General features: G+C 31.5%; 2 protein-coding genes across 2 annotated transcripts; both read left to right on the top strand.

The window, feature by feature from the left end:
• The first annotated feature begins 6,331 nt into the window (after nt 1-6,331).
• Nucleotides 6,332-11,483, top strand: LOC123303111 (acyl-CoA synthetase short-chain family member 3, mitochondrial). The gene is made up of 8 exons (XM_044886209.1): nt 6,332-6,672; nt 8,363-8,664; nt 8,754-8,995; nt 9,429-10,180; nt 10,274-10,419; nt 10,495-10,717; nt 10,878-11,053; nt 11,202-11,483. The coding sequence occupies exons 1-8, from the start codon at nt 6,555-6,557 to the stop codon at nt 11,298-11,300; spliced, it is 2,058 nt and encodes a 685-aa protein (XP_044742144.1). The 5' UTR covers nt 6,332-6,554; the 3' UTR covers nt 11,301-11,483.
• Nucleotides 11,484-12,935: 1,452 nt separating this feature from the next.
• LOC123303112 (MAP kinase-activated protein kinase 2) lies at nt 12,936-18,762 on the top strand. The gene is made up of 8 exons (XM_044886210.1): nt 12,936-13,077; nt 13,155-13,362; nt 14,515-14,654; nt 15,541-15,815; nt 15,900-15,975; nt 16,141-16,351; nt 16,470-16,595; nt 16,971-18,762. The coding sequence occupies exons 2-8, from the start codon at nt 13,210-13,212 to the stop codon at nt 17,091-17,093; spliced, it is 1,104 nt and encodes a 367-aa protein (XP_044742145.1). The 5' UTR covers nt 12,936-13,077; nt 13,155-13,209; the 3' UTR covers nt 17,094-18,762.
• Nucleotides 18,763-19,533: the final 771 nt, after the last annotated feature.

Raw genomic sequence — 19,533 nt, 5'->3', positions numbered from 1 at the left:
TAACTAACCAACCGGAATCTGAAACCATCAAAAATTGAAAATTAATGTAAAAAAGGAAATGATTTTTAGCTCAATTAAACCTTTCAGTGTCCACAGAAATTAAAATTTTCAAAAGTGTAATTTTATTGAAAAACTATAAATTAGCAAAAAGCAAGTCAATAAAATAAATTTTTGTGTATTGTTTATTTTTATACCATGTGTATATGAAATATATCAAGGTATACTAAGTTTAGTCCCAAGTTTTTAACGCTTAAAAAATTGATTCTACAAACAAAATATTGGTATAGATGTTCATAAAATCGCCCATTTCCAAACTGTCCACAGTTTGAAATTGATTTTGAAAATTTCGGTAAAAATCTTAAGTTGTTCTTATTTTCCATAAAATAATTTGTGTTTTCCACATGAAAAGAAAATTATGAAAAGGATCATTTTTAATTAATAATAGTTTTTTTATTGTTTTCAAATGCAAATTAATATGTTTTCTTATTATAGAAAATGATTATTTTTCTTTTTGTGAATGAAAACTCTTAGTGCTAACAATAATAAGATGTTTGTTATGCATTTAAAAAAAAAATTACCACAGCATTCATGCCTTCATTGCAGAGCTTTTTTTAATGTCCTCTGTTAATGAAAACTTACTTAGTTCAATGGTATTACAAGGTGTTTGGGAAGTGGACGAGTTAAAAACTGAAACAAACAAGCGGCACTCGTTTTTCCATAAAATTTATTTAGAGTGATGAAAATTAATGGCATTTGTGTGTTATTTTCTCTTTAAGTGATTGTCTCTAAATCTTTATGCATCAATATTTCAAAACTATGGTACATATTGAAAAATTTGGACGATTTTTCTAAAATTGTAAGATTTCCGTTCACAAATATGTTCATATCTTAAGAACGAAAAATCATACGGCTATGAAAACCACACCGAAATGAACTTTCTTGGCATCTGGTCTTGAAATTTCCACTCAATTGTTTTTATAGGCCTGATCTAGCCCAAAAAGACCAAAGAAAACAAAGTTACGTGGGTGTAAATACTGAGTAAGTGTCGGGTTATTTAGCTTAGCAGATAATAATCTACCATGGTTATAATATCTTCAAACGGCTCCAAAGGATCAAAGCGTCGTGTATACATTGATCTAATGGTCGTATAACCTTAAGTAAAGTTTTATTTATAGTTGCTATTTATTTGAAATACACCATATGTGATGATTGGTGTCGACTGTCGACTGTCGACTATCGATACAATGTAATTTGATTGAGTTACCTTTAAGCTCTGATATTTTTATGATATGTTTATACCATTTAGTGTAAAATAAATTTTTTAGCTGCATTTATACCACACCAAAGCTTACAGCTCGCCATGCCTGCAACCTGCCACGCATACATAAAAACAATAAGCAAATACCATTTACAGCTTTATACAAACATATAAGGCGTATATAGTCCGGAAGCTATATGTGTTTTGTTGCTAATAAAAAAAAATTATTTTCAACTTGAATTTTGACAACTTTGTTTTCAGTTTTTCTCGGATAAAAATAATACAAGTCAAATTTATGAAACTTCCCGCTTTCCGATTGAGCTGAAATTTTTATGCACATTTAGTTTGGATGACAATGTATGGTAAGAATGTGGCGTCCTGATTTTCCCATAGCTTCCACCATATTTGATATATATACATTTTTTATACGCTTAATATCAAGAATTAATCGAAAAATAATTAGGAGCCTCAAGCTTTTACAAATAGTCGGGTATGAATGACTCATAGATAAAATTAGTTTCTACTTTTTAGTACAATAAAAGCTTGTACGTTAAAAAGTATTTTTGATTAAAATTTTTTTAATAAATACAGGGCACAACAGTTGACTGTGTGAACTAGAAACGTGTTTATTATTTGACAATGTGAACTAGGTGAACGTCATGTTTTGCAAGATAAAAGATCCATGTTCTTTGGATTACAAATAAGATGTATAGGCAGAATGGTACAATTTTCATGAGTGTGAAAAACTCAATTTTGCATAAAATGTTTTAGATAAATGGTATATATCACATCTAATTTGTACCTATTTTTTTAAAGACGATGCCTTGCGATAGTTACATTACTTATTCGTGTGTTCTTTTTATATCTTAGTGTACACACTCTTTACACCGAGTGTACATAGAAAAGGATAGTCTGATTATACTTTAATAGAACTATCCTTTGCTACTTACATTTAGTTTAGTATACCGAAGCTAAATTTTATGTTCACTTTATATATCTTTATTTTGTTCTCTTTGAACGTTTGAACACTGTTCACTGTACAGTAGTGTACCAGTGTTCCAGTGTACCGTACACTTCTCAACCAACTATAAAAAAACAATCATTTATTTATCTTGGTGAACGTGACTATTGGGCGAATACGACAACATGTTATTTGCACCTGCAGAAATCTGCAGATGGTTAGATTCAGAATGTTCGAGTCCGAATCCTTGGATTCATCAATCCTGGGTGAGATCCCGACGAATAAGCCGTGAGCTTTATGCATGCGTATGGCGTCGACAGAATTTTTTAGCTTCATATACGATTTTAATAGCGCCTCCTACCCAAAGACGAGACGTCTTTGGGTGACAGGTCGTTCTCAAGGAGGGTACAGAGGACTCTTAGTCTAGGTGCTAGGAACCCACTTGCAGTACCCCTCTTTTTTTTTCTATTATTATTATTATGATAATTTAATTACTTACTTGAATTTCCAAAGATGGCTTATCATTCAGATTAGTCGATTATCAATCACACTGACTAAAATATGATCATTATGCATAAATATGAGCATTCATATGCGATTAATTTCATAAAAAATGTAAAAAAATAAAATAATAAACCAAGTATGGAATTATACTAAATTTGGGGCATTCTTTTCAAATTTGTTTTCAAATTTAAAACTATTTATTTCAATTTCGGAGAGAAAAGAAAAGCTTTCTATAAGAAAATTAATATTAAATAAAAAAGCTCACACAACTTTCAAGACAGAGAAAACAGACAGACTTTAAAACTGATATTAACTCTTGTAGGTGGAGGTGGAGGTGGAGGTAACACATACGATAGTAACACAGACTGTGGCTGTGACGATCAGTATGATTCTAATGTGTGACGGTAACAACGCCCTATTTTACATACGTTTTACTTTTCTACAATCACTTTATTTTATTATTAAGTGTACAATTAGGGGAGAGTAGCCTCTTAGGGGAGGGGACTGGTGCTTAAATCGTACCGGTTTTCTCATAACTGTTAGATAATAATAGTTGTTTTTTCTATTTTTTGAAATTTTCAAAAAATTGCCTTGAAATTTGATAAACTTGCTGTAATTTTGACCCAAAAATACGAAAAATGTATTCATAGTAATTGGGATAATAGTACTTCAAAAAAATAGTAGTCCAGGCGATATCTCATTTGATCTGCGCCATTGGTTTGATCAAAGAAGCTAAAATTATAATTCTAGGTGACAATTTTTGCACTATTTTCTTTCGAACATCTTGTATAAATTGGCTAGAAGCATTCATGTATATCTTTTCATTTCATGTATATGGAAGTCGTAAGATGTGTTCAAATTAAATTTAATTAAAACAATTAATAAGATAAAAAAATACAATTAGTAATAAACATAACCTTAGAGGACACTGGAAATTTTTGATTGAATAATTTTATAAAAAATAGCAAAATTTGGATCCTGTATCTTCAAGGCAATAAAGTACGCATTTTAGGTGCTATTAATTTTAAGTATCAAAATTTATTCAAACTTGTTTAAGGTAGTTCCACCGGTAATAGACTTTGCATTCAGAATTTAATAAAACTTGGCATAGTTGTCCATTATTATATCATGATTAACCATTTATTAATCATTTATGTGAAGTAAAATAAAATCTGTGATTTCCCATAAGGATCAATGTTAAAATATCTTTTTTTCAGTTCTCTGAAGGCCCCTAAAAATTTAATTGGTTAATTATGATATAATAATGGACAACTATGCCAAGTTTCATTAAATTCTGAATGCAAAGTCTATTACCGATAGAACTACCTTAAATAGAATAACAATTAAACAAAGACCTATTAAAATTCAAATAAAAACTTTCACGAGCTTTCACAAATTATACGATTTATATATGATTTTGGAAAATATTTTTGAAACCATCTTCTCAAATGTTAAAAATGAATTTTTCTTGAATCTGCATTTGCTGTAAGCTTTATCTTGCGTGAGCTTTATCTATTGAGAGTTCCAAATCTTTCTGTTCATTTTGATTTAAATTTTACTTTCCTGTAGGAATTATATGAATTGGACTGTAATACATTTGAATAACTGTAAAAATATCAATATCAACAGACAGTAATTTTGTGTTTACTTGGTACAAAATTAATTTTATGCTTGTTTAAAAACTACCACGCGTGTGCCTTTGTCCCTTTGCGACCTCGAACCTGTAAACACGTGCCCACTTTGCCATTCGCTGAATTTTGTACAAATCAGAACAATTTCAACAAGACCCTCGACCAAGTCTTGATCGTTTTAAGTGCTATCTGCGCAAAATTGCTCATACCCTTGTAAAACGCAGAAGTTCTACAGACGACAATATGCAAATATTTTTCGAACATCGTAAATGAAAATATAATATTGTGAGAATTTTTTATGTATACAAAAATTTTTATCGATTGTCTTTTGTAAACAATAGACCTTAAATATTCAATAAAATAGTTTAAAATATAGAACACTTTTATCATTTTATAGTCCAATCAAATTCCATCAAAATCCACTTAATTTTTTATTTGGATCATTAGTCCACGTTATAGCCCAGACCTCCACCTCGAATAGCACCTTCCTCCTTAACATATGCTTACTTTAACCCGACTCACTTACAATTATTAACCTGACCCCTAAACAACAGCTTTATTTCCATTCCTTAAACAGTAACGTTCTGAATTTTCAAGATTCTGGTACCTTCTAGATGATTTCATAATATACGGGAACATCTAGAATTTTCTAGAGAATTATGATAAATTATTGAATCTTTAGAATGGCATCAAAAATTCAATGATATTCGGGAACGTTCTTGAATTTTTGGGATTATTCTATTCCGGAATATTCTAGAATGTCTTCAAATACTGCAGCTGAAAACTGAAACCTTCTTCGTGGAGAAATAGAAGGCTTACTATGTCATATAACTCTCATGGGACTGCGAATTCGGTTGATACTGATTAAAGTTAATCGAACTCTTTAAATACTCGCCATTTTTTTAAAATTATTAAAGTTATGAAATTAAAAATTTCGATTTACCTTCTTGGTTGGTTTGGTAAGCAACAACTAACCAAATATTACGCAAATTTAAAAAATTGATTGACCGATAAGGATTTCATGGTTAAAAAAATGATGTGTTTTTTAAACTTTGTAACTTATGTAATTTGTTTATCAAATATCCGATCTCTTGACAATCATCTCATATGCAAATCATTACTTAAAAGGCTATGAAACTGAAAATAACACAGTTAATTGTTTAAATACCTGGTATATAAATTAAGTTTTAACCGGCTTACGGCTTTGTTGATAATAGATATGAGAGTCCTTGCTAGTTCTGCACAATATTTTAAAGAATAAACCTTACGATTAAAAATGGAATTTAATTATTTGATCCTTTTTTAGGCATTTTAGGCAAAAGCCTTTAATGACTCTGAATGAGAATGATTAGCACAACATTTGCATATTGGACTCACCCAATGGATTACAAGTTTTCAATGTAACATGCTTAATATTTTGATAAATAAAGTTTTGTTCAATATTTTCCAAAATTCATTTTGTTCGCAGAGAACACAATACTGAATTTCTGTCACATGAAACACCAACTTAGAGCTTCAAGTGACAAAATAATCGCTATTTTAATAGCGAACCAAAATATTCCTCACCTAATGCGTTAAAATATCCCATGGCTATGGTGATACTTTTTAACTGAGTTCAACGAAAATGCGCAATTCAAAGAGGAAAGATACCACTGGCCCCTTGTCAATTATCATAAAGAAGTTCTGGTGTTGGAAATATTTTTAACCAGCGATCAGTAAATTAACTGAGCACATAACATGTAGCTACTGATTTCTCAAATACAAAGAAATTTCTGAATGACTGAGTTCCTCCTTGCTAAGTACAACCCTGATTCAAGTTAATCAGATACCGTTTAAAATAAAATTTGTTTGAATGGCTTTATGAAAAAATATTGTGAAGCCACCCCTATAAGAAACTGATTTAAGTATGAATTAATTAATGCTACTTTATAAAACAATTTTTTAAATATTGTTAAAAACACTGGTACTATTTTGCAGGTCACTTTGAATTGAAACTCGAGCTCGTTAAGTGTACACTCCACTCGTAGTTGAGATCGTGAATGGAACAGTTTCAAGCGAACTAATCCAAAATATAATATAAGTATTAAAAACAAATACATAATTGTTGGGGAGTACATTTTGATTTCTGGGGGTTTGTTTTACTTTTAAAAACCCACTTTTCGAGTGTTTTAGTTTCAAATTTTAATAGTGCAAAAAAAAAATGTGGTCAAATCAAGTGACAAATTCAAATGACATCAGTTTGGATCCAATAAAGGTTGGACGATTCACCGAACAAATAATCGCATCGCGAACAACTCATGCAGATGAAAATTATTCAGGTAAAAAAAAAGAAATCAATTTAATTCTTATTTTTCGGGTGTTCCAATAATCCGAATTCCCAAATTAAATATTCAAATTTATTTGAAAAGGAAAATTTGAATCATGCGCGAAGTGGATGTCGTAAGCAAACTGAACTTTGTTTACGCAATTGAGTATCAGGAAGGAGTTTGGACCTTTCTGCCATAAATTTAAATACAATGAAGTATGGTAATTTTGAATGCTTATTAACTTAACTCATCTAATATCAAAATTTTTTATTTATACATAATAATAGTTCGAACGAAACGACTGATTATACGATTATTTTAATTTATTTTATGGAAATTTTATTTGTATTTATGCATTTACTAAAGCCATTGCCTATATTTAGGCATATTTTATATGTCGATGAAAGCATCGATTTCTTTTTCTTCGAAATAGAAATATTTTCCTTTAAGTCGTATAACTACCAACACGACCCCTTGATGTTCACGCTTATCTTATATCGATTGAATTTTCATTTTTCCCAATAGATGATTAAATCAATGTAATCGATATTAATCGATTCTCAAAACACAAGCATTGAATTGAAACGGTAGGTCAGGGGACATCCAAAATTATTCATGAGTGACAAAGCTCTCAATAATAATACGTAATAATGACGTAATTAAACCTATTAATAAATTTTTGTTTCTATTCAAAAAATTGAAAATTTTCTTTAATTATTCAGCTTTAGATATTTCGAAAACCAAGGCAAATATCGAGAAATTTAATTCTTATTTTTCATCGTCTGCATTCATGAAGTTATAATAAAATTTATCATCAAAGTTGAAAATAAGATAAAACTAATTTTAACCCTAAAGTGTTTTTTTTCATTCGTTTCAAATGAAAATTATCAAAAACTTTCAAAAAATGTCTCTTTATAAGATTTCTCCATAAGAAAAATGTATTTTATATCGATTTTTAATGATTTATTTTCTTTTAATTTGCATGGAAACTTAAGCTGAAATTTTAACCACATATTCTTTGAGTAAAAATCTTAAATATTTATTTCATTTTTTCATATTTATTTCATATATAAATCACAAGATATATTTTATTAAGCCTTGTGGTTCATTTTTAGGTCCATTTAGGCTAGTTTAGTCCATTTAGTTTCACCAAAGAATTTTCGGAGAATCAGCACAAAGATTGATTTGATTAAAATTTAATATCAATATTAAATGTTGATTAGTTTTAACGATAATACATTCTGAAAGTTTTGAAAATTCAATAATTGTTTTTCATCAAAAACTCAAATATTTATCTATATATCGAAACGAGAGATAAAAAAACTAACGCAGTTAATTGTTTAAATATCCTGTATTACATATATTCGTTTTCTTCTATTACTCATAAAAAGAAAGATATACTTTAGTGATCAAATCAAATTGATTAATCGATTTTCGAGTTATACCGTAATTTCGATTCTAGAATCTGGAAATGTCTTGACCGCGTGTGGACAATATGTGCGCATGTTCCATTAATTATCATTTGTTATTTTGAGAATTTCTTTTCCTGTATTATTTTGGTAACGAGCAAAGTTGTAGAAAATAATTTAAATAATTTTAACTAAAAGAAAAAGTTATAGTAAAATTAATTTTCCACGACTATGCATATACGTAATCTTTTTAAACCTGATTTTCTCTAGATTGCATTAAACAAATTTTCCAGGTTACATAAATCCATATTATAGCGAAATATATGATGAAACATTTCGACGTTCAATACAAAATCCGGATGAATTTTGGGGTGAAATTGCAAAGGAAGTTGTATGGACAAAAAAATGGGATAAAGTTTTAGATAATTCAAACGAACCATTTACCAAATGGTTTGTGGGTGGCGAATTAAATGCATGTTACAATTGTTTGGATCGACATGTTGAAAATGGCAAGGGAGATAAAATTGCGTTAATTCACGACAGTCCCTTAACTGGAACAATTCGACGAATGTCCTATTCAGAATTACTTACAAAAGTACGTTAATTTACGATTATAATGTTTTGGTGGTGGATTATTTTTGTGAACCACAGTGTAATATTGTATTGTTTTTGTTTTTTGTGAAGGTACAATTATTATCTGGTGTGTTAGCATCATATGGTGTGAAAAAAGGTGATCGAGTTTTAATTTATATGCCACTGATACCAGAAGCGATTGTTTCGATGTTAGCTACAGTACGTTTAGGCGCCGTCCATTCTGTCGTCTTTGGTGGATTTGCAGCCCGTGAACTATGTTCCAGAATTGAACATACACAACCGAAAGTTATTATTGCAGCCAGTTGCGGTATTGAGCCAAGTCGTGTAGTTAAGTATGTAAATCAAACAATCCGATTTCCAATACCTCTTACAATGCAGCCTTAGCACTTCGTTGAAAAAGTAAAATTTACTTCAACATCTCATTTAGGATTTGGTTACTACGAACACTTACCTAAACTAAACTTATTTGTTATTGATCATTTTTATAATATATAGCATATTTTTGTACATACATAACCCATCGGTAGCTCAGTTGGTACAGCGATGGACTTAAGACACTAAAATCAATAGTAATCCATATATCGCTGGCTCAAATCCAGCTCGAATAAATCTAATTTTTTTTCAATAGACCTAATAAAAAACCTTCTCATGTGATTGTGACAATCACATCAGTATTTTGTTATAATTAAGTGTTATAGTTCAGTTTACCATGCAGTAAAGGTTTCACCACGGAATATATAATCCGAATAAAAATTTTATTTGCAGGTATAAAGTAATTGTAAACGAGGCTTTAAGAATTTCGTCATGGAAAGTTAAAAAATGTATAATATTTCAAAGACGGAATATCGAAGTGGCCCCATTAGATAATGAAATTGACGTTGATTGGGATGATGCCCTGGACGAAGCGGAACCACATCCTTGTGTTTCAGTCGAAGCAAATGATCCCCTGTACATTTTATACACCTCCGGTACCACTGACAAGCCAAAAGGTATTCAACGTCCCGTTGGCGGACATATTGTTGCATTAGCATGGACCATGAAAACAGTTTATGGTATGGGACCGAATGATGTTTGGTGGTCTGCGAGTGATCTTGGTTGGGTTGTTGGGCATTCCTACATCTGTTATGGTCCATTACTTAGTGGAATTACAAGTATTATGTATGAAGGGAAACCAGATCGATCTCCCGATCCAGGCCAATATTTCCGAATCATTCAAGAACATCGTGTAAACGCAATCTTTACAGTTCCAACCGCATTTCGTGTAATTCGACGTGAAGATCCCGAAATCAAGTATGGACGGAAGTACAATACAGGAACATTACGTCATATATTTGTGGCGGGTGAACATTGTGATTATGAGACAAAAGTTTGGGCGGAAAATGTATTTAATGTTCCTGTATTAAATCATTGGTGGCAAACGGAAACTGGACACTCCATAACTGCCACTTGCTTAGGACTAGGGCATTCAACAAATCCACCAAAATATTCGTCGGGTATGCCGTTTCCCGGGTACAATAGTAAGTTTTGATTTTAATTGTTGGGAAGAGTGACCATAATCGTGGTCCGGGCAGTTATACGACCTTTGGTAATAATCATTTTTGTTTTTTTAGTAAAAGTCTTACGAGCGGATAATACCGAAACTCAACCAATGGAATTAGGTCGAATAGTCGTAAAATTACCATTACCTCCTGGTACAATGTCAACTCTATATTTATCCCCGGAACGATTCTGTGAAGTTTATTTCTCCAAATATCCTGTGAGTTAAACTAAATGAGATTTGAAATGAATTACAACCATGAGACCTTAGCAGACTAATAAATTTGTTTTAAAGGGTTATTACGATACAATGGATGCTGGTTATCGAGACGAATATGGTTACATTTATGTAACATCACGTGATGATGACGTTATCAATGTGGCTGGACATCGCTTATCTACATCAGCGTTAGAAGACGTCGTTCTAAAACATCCTGATATTGCTGATGCAGCTGTTATTGGTGTTCCAGAACCAACTAAAGGGGAAATTCCTTTATGTTTATTTGTTATTAAAAAAAGTAAGCCATAGTAATAATTTTTACACCCATTAAAATTTGGTGCTTCCAGTCCGTTTTCTCCCAATTTTTAGAAGCAAATAGCTAATAGGCAGATCAGAGTACCCCTTTGAACCTGGATTTTCTATTGATTTAGTTGGCTAAGTATTTTGTTTGATTTTAGATTCAACCAAAAATGAAAATATAATTAGTAAAGAGGTAATTAAATTGGTTAGAGAATTAATTGGGCCAATTGCAGCGTTTCGTTTAACAGCTTGTGTACGTGGTTTGCCAAGAACTCGATCGGGTAAAACGTGCCGAAAATCGATAGCTGATTTAGCAAGAGACAAAAGTATTCAGGTAAATAAGAATTGTTGTAAATTTCTTGCAGGACCGATAAGGCAGATGGAATAAACTTTGGAATAAATCCTTCAAAAAAGAGCTTACCAAGCTTTAAGAGCTTATTAAAACATAATAAAAATGTGTGATCCTTAAAATTTTGTTTCAGATTCCAAGTACAATTGAAGATGGTACCGTTTACAAGGACATCAAAACTGTCTTACAATCAGTTGGATATGCTCTAAATGCACCGGATCCACAATATTGATTGATCCAAAAATGTGCCAGAAACACAAATATTATATGTATTTATTTAAAAAAACAAACTTTGTTTTAGTCGTAAAATTTATTTTGATATTTTTGATTATATCTGGGTTGTGCACTCTAAATTAACCAAAATTCTATTTTTTTTTTTTATTAGTATGTACTTTTTTGATTGATTAAAATCGATCACCCCATAGTCAAATTAATTTCAATGTCAATTTTTTATTCCATTTTGAACAATAATAAATTAATTTTGAAAATCAATTGGCTTTTTTAATTTATTTCACAAATTTGACATTTTATACAAGGTCACTATTTTATAGGGTTGCCAATTCTTGAAAAATCCAATGTTCGATTAAAAAAAAAAAGAGTTATTTTTTCAATCTCTGTGGGAATTCACTTGGCTAACGCCACTTCCGCGCGTTTTTTGTTGTATTATTTAAATAACAAAAACATTGATAATCAATAATAATCGATAATAATAATAACATGACGGCCATCTTTTCCCATGATTTCCACTTTCTCCCTTTCTAGTTTATCTCCGATTTCCTGGTACTATGCTAAAAATTCGAGTCCTGTTAAAGGAGCCGTGGTCGAAATTTACAAGATATTTTGTTCATAAGTTTGTATTTCAGTAAATAATCGATAAAAATATACTTAATTTCTTTTGGCAAAACGAAATTTTATCCCAAAAATAGATTCTATGAGCCAAATAACATAGGAAATGATTTATATCTCGAATGACAGCCATACAGAACCGCTGCTAAGGCCTCGAGAAATAAATAGCTCGATAACTCAAATTATAACAATCTTAAAAAATTCCTTTTGTAATCTTTGCTTCGATAGATGGTGCATAGGTACTGGGGGGCTGCTAATTACCCCTTTGCCGACCGCTTAAATACGTCACTGAAGGAATAGAACATGGAGGTTAGAGAGATCTTTATAACCTCCATGGAATAGAATGTTCGGAACTTATCTGGCTAACACAGCTGCCCGGCGCTCACACAGCAGCGAAGGAAATGGTTTGGTCCGGCCATAGTCGAACCACAAAAAATTAGGAAACTCGTCGCTAGGCAAATCCTGGGTTTCAGTACATCAGTTGGTTATATTAACCACTGAAAAGCGTAGCGGGGATAGAGTACAAGGGTCTATTTGGCTAGGTGCTCTGAACCATTGCTTCGAGGCGCGATGCTCGAGCATGGCCCGCTAACATCCATACCATACCATACCATACCAACTCAGATTATACCAATCTTAAAAAATTCCTTTTATAAACTTTGCTTCGATAGATACCCCTAATTACCTCTTTGCCAACCGCTTAAATACGTCCCTGAAGGAATAGAATGTTCGGAACTTATCTGGCTAACACCGGGCACCAGGCTAGTTCCCTTCATAAATGCATGGTATTGACATCTATGTACAAATATATTAACTACTCCATTAACCTTGATTTTTTTTGTAAGTATAAATAAAATTCTAGGAAGTTAAAATGTAATCAAAGTTTTATTTACAAAAAAACACACCAATTAAAAATTATTTGCAAATTAATGAAATTATTTACTTAGTACATGGAATGACTCATAGATGGCATTTCATTGACGTATAATTCCTGATAAAAGATAATAAATATTTGTTTGGTGGAAGGAGAAAAAACTAAAATAAAAAAAAATTATCATAGAATTAGTAATTTATGAAGTGAGGTATGGAAAATTTTTAAATTCGTTTCAAAAATTTGAAAAGTGTGCGTTTGATGTGTATGTTTATGTGATTCAAATCAGTTGGTATGACTCAAACAATTGTTTAAGATAATTTTTGTGAGTTAGGTTGATTATAAAAAATTTGTTTTTTTTTTGGCTAGACCTTGTGAGGTGTGCGTATAACTGTCAGACTCCGTATCAGAGTCATTATCAGTAATGGAGAACAACAAACTGTATTTACAACAGCGTGTAAAAACAACACCAATATCGGACGATTATCAAATAACAGGACAAGTTTTGGGTCTAGGTATTAATGGTAAAGTTGTCGAATGCTACAGTCTGGCTAATCGTGAAAAATTTGCTTTGAAGGTTAGTATGAATTCCTTTAATTTATAACACAGCGAAAATTATCTCAGTGGCGTTCTAAACTAAAGATAAATATTCAATCCTTGTCTCAAAACATTGCGATTACAATTCATCAAAATATGCGTAGATGTTGCAACATTTATTAATCTGTTGTGAAATTTTTATGTTTACATTTTCGTGACCACGGGCCAGCCACCTAACTGTCTTGAAAATTTACATAGGTCAGGAAATTCTAGTCTTGGAGTTATTATATTTTGCATTTTACCAAAAAGCGACTTTTCGCCGACCAAAGCGACCAGAAATACTCCTAGAACGTCGTGGGTAAATAAACCCGTTTTTTCGGTCAAAACTATCCTACACACCAGGTTTTATCAAATACTCAAACAACAAAAATTTAGCAATTTTTTTCGATTTTTCTAAAGGCAAAATTAATCCAGTGGCGTAGCTAGGTATACAGTCTTCAGATTATTTTTAACCTAAAATAAATTTAAAAACAGACTACGCCACTGTAGAACAGAAAAAAAGGTACTTAGTCGGTGTTTGTTGATAATTGTTAATTATCGTAAATTGTTTAGGTAAACAATTCATGTTCAAAACATGTCATAATATATTTTATTGTAACTACAGTCAAAATCGCTCAAAGCGACATCACTTATTATGACCAACTGAGAAGGTCCATGCTCCATGAACATATCAACTCTTTAGTTTGACCTATCTTGTCTGTCTGTAATCAAATCTTGCAAGTCAAAATTGATCCACTTCCCGATTTCCGATTAAGCTGAAATTTTGCATACAAGCTTAGTTTGGATAACAATGCATGGTAAGATTGTGGTTGTCCTGATTTTCCCATCACTTCCACCATATTTGATATATATATATATATACATTTTTTTAGTCTTAATTAAAAATACTTTTTGAGGGACAAGCTTTTATTGTACTAAAAAGTAGACAATAATTGTATCTATGAGTCACTCATACCCGACTATTTGTAAAAGCTTGAGGGAGGAAAAGCTTCCAAGGGAAAATGAAAACCTGCTTGATAAAAAACAAATTTGATATCGGATTAAATGACGGTAGTTTAATGACACGTTCAATATCGTTAAAACTGATTTTGACTACACAAGATACCAAGTACAATGATATTTAAATTTCTAGGTATTACATGATTGCGTAAAAGCACGTCGTGAAGTGGAATTACATTGGAAGGTCAGCACTTGTAAACACATTGTGAACATCAAGGATGTGTATGAGAACGAGTATGCAGGTCATAAGTGTTTACTTGTTGTAATGGAATGGTTAGTATTATTTAATATCTCACGTTTTGTATTCATACTTTTTAAACACGTGGTACCGATTCCAAGTACATTTACATATATTCTTAGATCAACCTCTTCAACCGTCACAGTTTAACATCAGTTATTCAACATTTTCTCCACTGATCAATCAATATTTCATTTTCATTTCAATTTAATACAGAGAATATAGACATTTCATTTCCGAAATATTCCCAGAAAGTTGAATTTTTACATGAACTTTCAGGATTTTTGACCAAAAGTCCCCATCAATCCGGTGTCGAAAGGTTAACGGTCACTGTTGTCGAAAAAATAGTGATTATTAAATTTGTATATTAGAAAATTATTAGGTTCAAACATTTTTCGATCATGTTAGGTCGTTAAGTCAATAAAAACAAGAAATTTTTTTTGAGTTTACTCCTTTCGAATCGATTTACATATAAAATCTATTGATTGAATGACCCCATTACGTTTTTTGTGCGCAACTTTCACTTTTTAATAATATGTGTGTTATATATAACTTGTATACTTGTGTGCTGTAGACAAAGCACCTATTGTTTGAAACTGACAATAAACTGCCGAACACAGCACATAGTGTAATTGTTGCCTACCGATACAGAATGATTACGTCGTAAATCTTCAGGTTTTACCGGGTTACCATATATAAATTATACAACAAAATACGTATAACAGACAAAGAATCTATTGTTTGAAACTGACAATAACCTGACGGACACCTCACACTATGAAACACTTCAGGAGTAAACTCTAGTCATGCGTCGGAACTACCACAGACAATTTTTTCGTGTCATACTAGCCTAAAAAAATATTCATGAATCGTCAAAAGATCTAGAAGAATCTTAAAAAAAGTATGTTGGTTTTGTTTTAGTATGGAAGGTGGTGAATTATTCCAAAGAATTCAAGATAGACAAGATGGTGCTTTTACTGAACGTGAAGCGGCTGAAATAATGCGTGATATTGCGTATGCAGTAAAATTTCTACATGATCACAATATTGCGCACAGAGACTTAAAACCAGAGAATTTATTATATTCAAAGCCTGAACCGTTTGGTGTTCTGAAATTAACTGATTTTGGTTTCGCTAAGGAATCTCAGTCACAAGAATTATCGCTACAAACACCTTGTTACACTCCCTACTATGTTGGTCAGTTTTTTTTTTATAATTGTAAATACACACCTACCCCCTCCTACCCTTATTTAATAAATGTTTTCTTTGTGTTAAAAACAGCTCCAGAAGTGCTTGGACCTGACCGTTATGATAAAAGCTGTGATATTTGGTCCCTGGGAGTCATTATGTATATTTTGTAAGTATAAAACTTTTAGTTTTGAACTTTCCCTTATCTTCGCCTCGTCTTCGGCGTTTTCAAGGAGGGTCCAGACAACACTTGGTCTAAGTGCTAGGGACCCACTTGCGGTACCCCTCTTTTGTCTTATTATTATTATTATTATAGTTATCAACTTTTTTTTAGGTTATGTGGTTTCCCTCCATTTTATAGTAGTCATGGTTTAGCTATATCTCCGGGTATGAAAAAACGGATACGTAAAGGAGAGTATGATTTCCCTGAACCAGAATGGCATCATGTTAGTAACGACGCGAAAACCTTAATTCGTGGTATGCTCACAATTGACCCAAGTGGACGTTTAACCATCGATCAAGTCATCTCAAATCGTTGGATTGCTGTAAGTATCCATCAGTGTTTTTGAATTTCTAAAATGTTTTTGGATACACAGGGAATTGTCCAACACACCCTGCGGAAAATAATTTATACAGGACGGTTTTTGAAATTTTCATTTTTAGCAATATACAGCTGTGCCCAAAACACCATTGTACACGAATCGTATGCTTAAGGAAATGAACAATTGGCCGGATGTACAAGAGGAAATGACCAGATCTTTGGCCACAATGCGAGTAGATTATGATCAGGTTTGTTGTTGTACGATCATTCACGATCACGATCATCATCGAGATCATACATTTTATGGGCATGTTTTGCTTTGTTTTTATTTTGGAACTTTTATTTGCTTTGTTTTAATTTTTTTTAGCATCCATTTTGGTGGCGGATTTTTTTCATTTTATTTGCATGTTCTTAATAAAATTTAAGATTTACAAAAGCGCATCACTTTATGACGTAAAATTAGATCTATTTTATCATTAATTTATCGAAACAGGATTGGATTTAGAGTTAAGTTTGGAGGGGGGGGGGGGGGGCTAATTTTTAAATCTTAAATTTTTAAAGCATGATTATTATTTGTTCGTTAATAAAAATCTGGTAATTAATCTTGAAAAATTTATTTTTAGGTTCAAATAAAGAATTTAGAAAATAGTAACAATCCACTATTGAACAAGAGACGTAAAAAGATTGATACAGCGTCTGGATCAGCATCAACGACCGTACGTGATCCGTCCGAAACCGTCATTTAAAGCCGTCACATACCAAAACTACTTAAAAGCCATTTTAACAGAACAAATTCATATAATTTACGACTGAATTTTATTTTTTTTAATTAGGTCACAAACCACACAAAACTTTTAATGATTTTAACGATTTTATTTTAAATATACTAGCAGGGTCACAAGAAAATTCGAGATCAATATTCTAGGTCGAAATTGATTTGTTTTAGAATGAATGGGACTGCTTTCAGTATAATTACTTGGGACCTCGAGTATATTTAAATAATTATATTTTAATTTTTTAACTAATAGATAGCAAAGAGAAACATCGAAAGACTTTTATCGAAATTTCTATGAAATTATTTGAAGCCAACTTGATTGCAATCGAGATTTTATTGGGAAAAAGTTAAATGCATAAAAAAAATACCCAAAGGGTGTCAGTTGAGGTGCTTCGATGATTATTTAAGGATGGTAATCCACTCCTTTTATCATCATTTGACAGTCGAGCTAGAACTTAGAAGTCTGAAATTTTAAATGAGAGCTTAAGAAACCTGTTTTAATGTTTCAATAAGAGGTTAGGGGATCAACTAGAACGTTTAACACTCCCCGAATTTTCTTTTGCTATCTCTTGGATCAATTTTTTATTTTTAAACAAAACTTAAACTGCAATTTTTAATTTTTGCGACGTAATTTCTAAGTATTATTTGAAAAAGAGGTTTTATTTTAAAGAATAATAATTAGCAGAGTTTTTATTTTAATATATTTTGTCTTGGAAAAACTAAAAAAGAAAAGAAGGTTTTTCTCTAAACGTAGAATTTATAAACGGGTCACAAAGCAAAGGCAAAGGTCTGGCTTGTCTCGAAATAATCTCGACAAGTTTGTTTTAACAAGAAAGGTAATAAAGCACGCCTTCGGGAGCTTACATCTCATCTGGAATATTTTATTTTTAAAAACTTATCCAAATAATTGAATTATTCTGTGGGACCTGGATCGATACTTATCCACAGATAAGTAAACTGCCGAAAGTCGTGTATTATTTTTAATTTTTGAGCTTTGTGATCGAAAAACGAAATACTGAATTTGATGGAAATTCTTTAAACAAATATTTTAAATAAAAGTTGTAAATTCTATAGTTTAGGATTGCCTGATAATCAAAAAAATTAATTAAGAGAAAACTTAATGTTGTACAAGGTTCCACACATGCGCATGTGCGTATGATAATCTTTTGTTTTAAAATTATTAGTAAAACATTCCAAGCGAAATAGATGGCACCATGTAATTAGAACATTATGGCTTCCACAGGGTCCTGGCAATCATATTCAGGGTTTTCTTGGACATAGCCAGGATAACTCTTGATCAAATTACCTTTTTAATAATAAACAAATTAAACAGACAGACAAACAGATACACACCATGGTTAGGGGCTTAACATAACCCTCTTTTTGGGTTTGCAAATGTCAGATAAAAGAGGCGCCTCGGGATTATAGGCTATTGGGATTAGCGGCCCTGGATTTCCATAAAAGTTATTTATAGTTCAATTCAACAGTTTTTCATGTGTTCGTAGTTTAGAAATAAATTTTCATAAAAAAAGACTGTTGAATTTAGAAAAATTTTCGAATGGCATGTTTGGAATCTTATTTTTAGCTAATGGAAATTTAATTAGTAACGTTATTAATATAAAAAAAAAATCAAAGAAAATTGTCTCAAGAAAAATTATTGGAAAACTCCAAATTTATTATACAGTAAAATCGGTTTTAATGACATTGAATGTAATTTTATTGTAAAGTACACGTTGGTCGTTATAGACGACTAACTTGAATGATGGTTGGTCTTTATAACCGATATTTCGTTTGATTGGATGTTATAGACGATATTTTTACATTTGGATTCAATTTCGAATCTTACCAATGAGTCGTTTTAACCGATTTCGTCTGTAAATGTTGAGTACAAAATTACTAGTAATATCTGTGATTGTCATCTCTCTTGAGATTTGAGAATTTTATTAAAAAATAAAATAAAAATATTTATTCGTATTGAGATTTAAAAAAGAAAATCTCAAAACTCAATTTTAAATGTTGTTGAATATTTTTAAATGTTGGTAATTGTGCAAACATCTATCAAGAGAATTAACCATAGACTTATAAGAATAGACTGGAGAAGTGGGCGTGATCTGTCCAGACTCGATAAAAAGAAAACGATGCTTTGACGTACGTTTTGTTTCTTTTTAATTGCGTTTACACATTAACAGTCTTGGACAAGTGCGCTTGTAAGTTCTCTTTTTTCCGAGTCTGGAATCCCACTTACAACGATTGTCCGTTCCTACCGTTATCTATTCGTTCTTCAAAATCGTTTACGAAAAATGATTTCTAATCGTTTTTTTATAATAATAGATAAACGGGTGCAAAATTTTAGAAAATAATTACATAGGTGTGACGTATTATGTTGAAGAGATTTCGGTTAGTTTGAGGAT

Source organism: Chrysoperla carnea, chromosome X (assembly GCF_905475395.1).
Source record: "Chrysoperla carnea chromosome X, inChrCarn1.1, whole genome shotgun sequence".
Taxonomy (NCBI): Eukaryota; Metazoa; Arthropoda; class Insecta; order Neuroptera; family Chrysopidae; genus Chrysoperla; species Chrysoperla carnea.
Note: the sequence above shows the minus strand (reverse complement) of the source record. Positions and strands in the feature narration are given on the sequence as shown.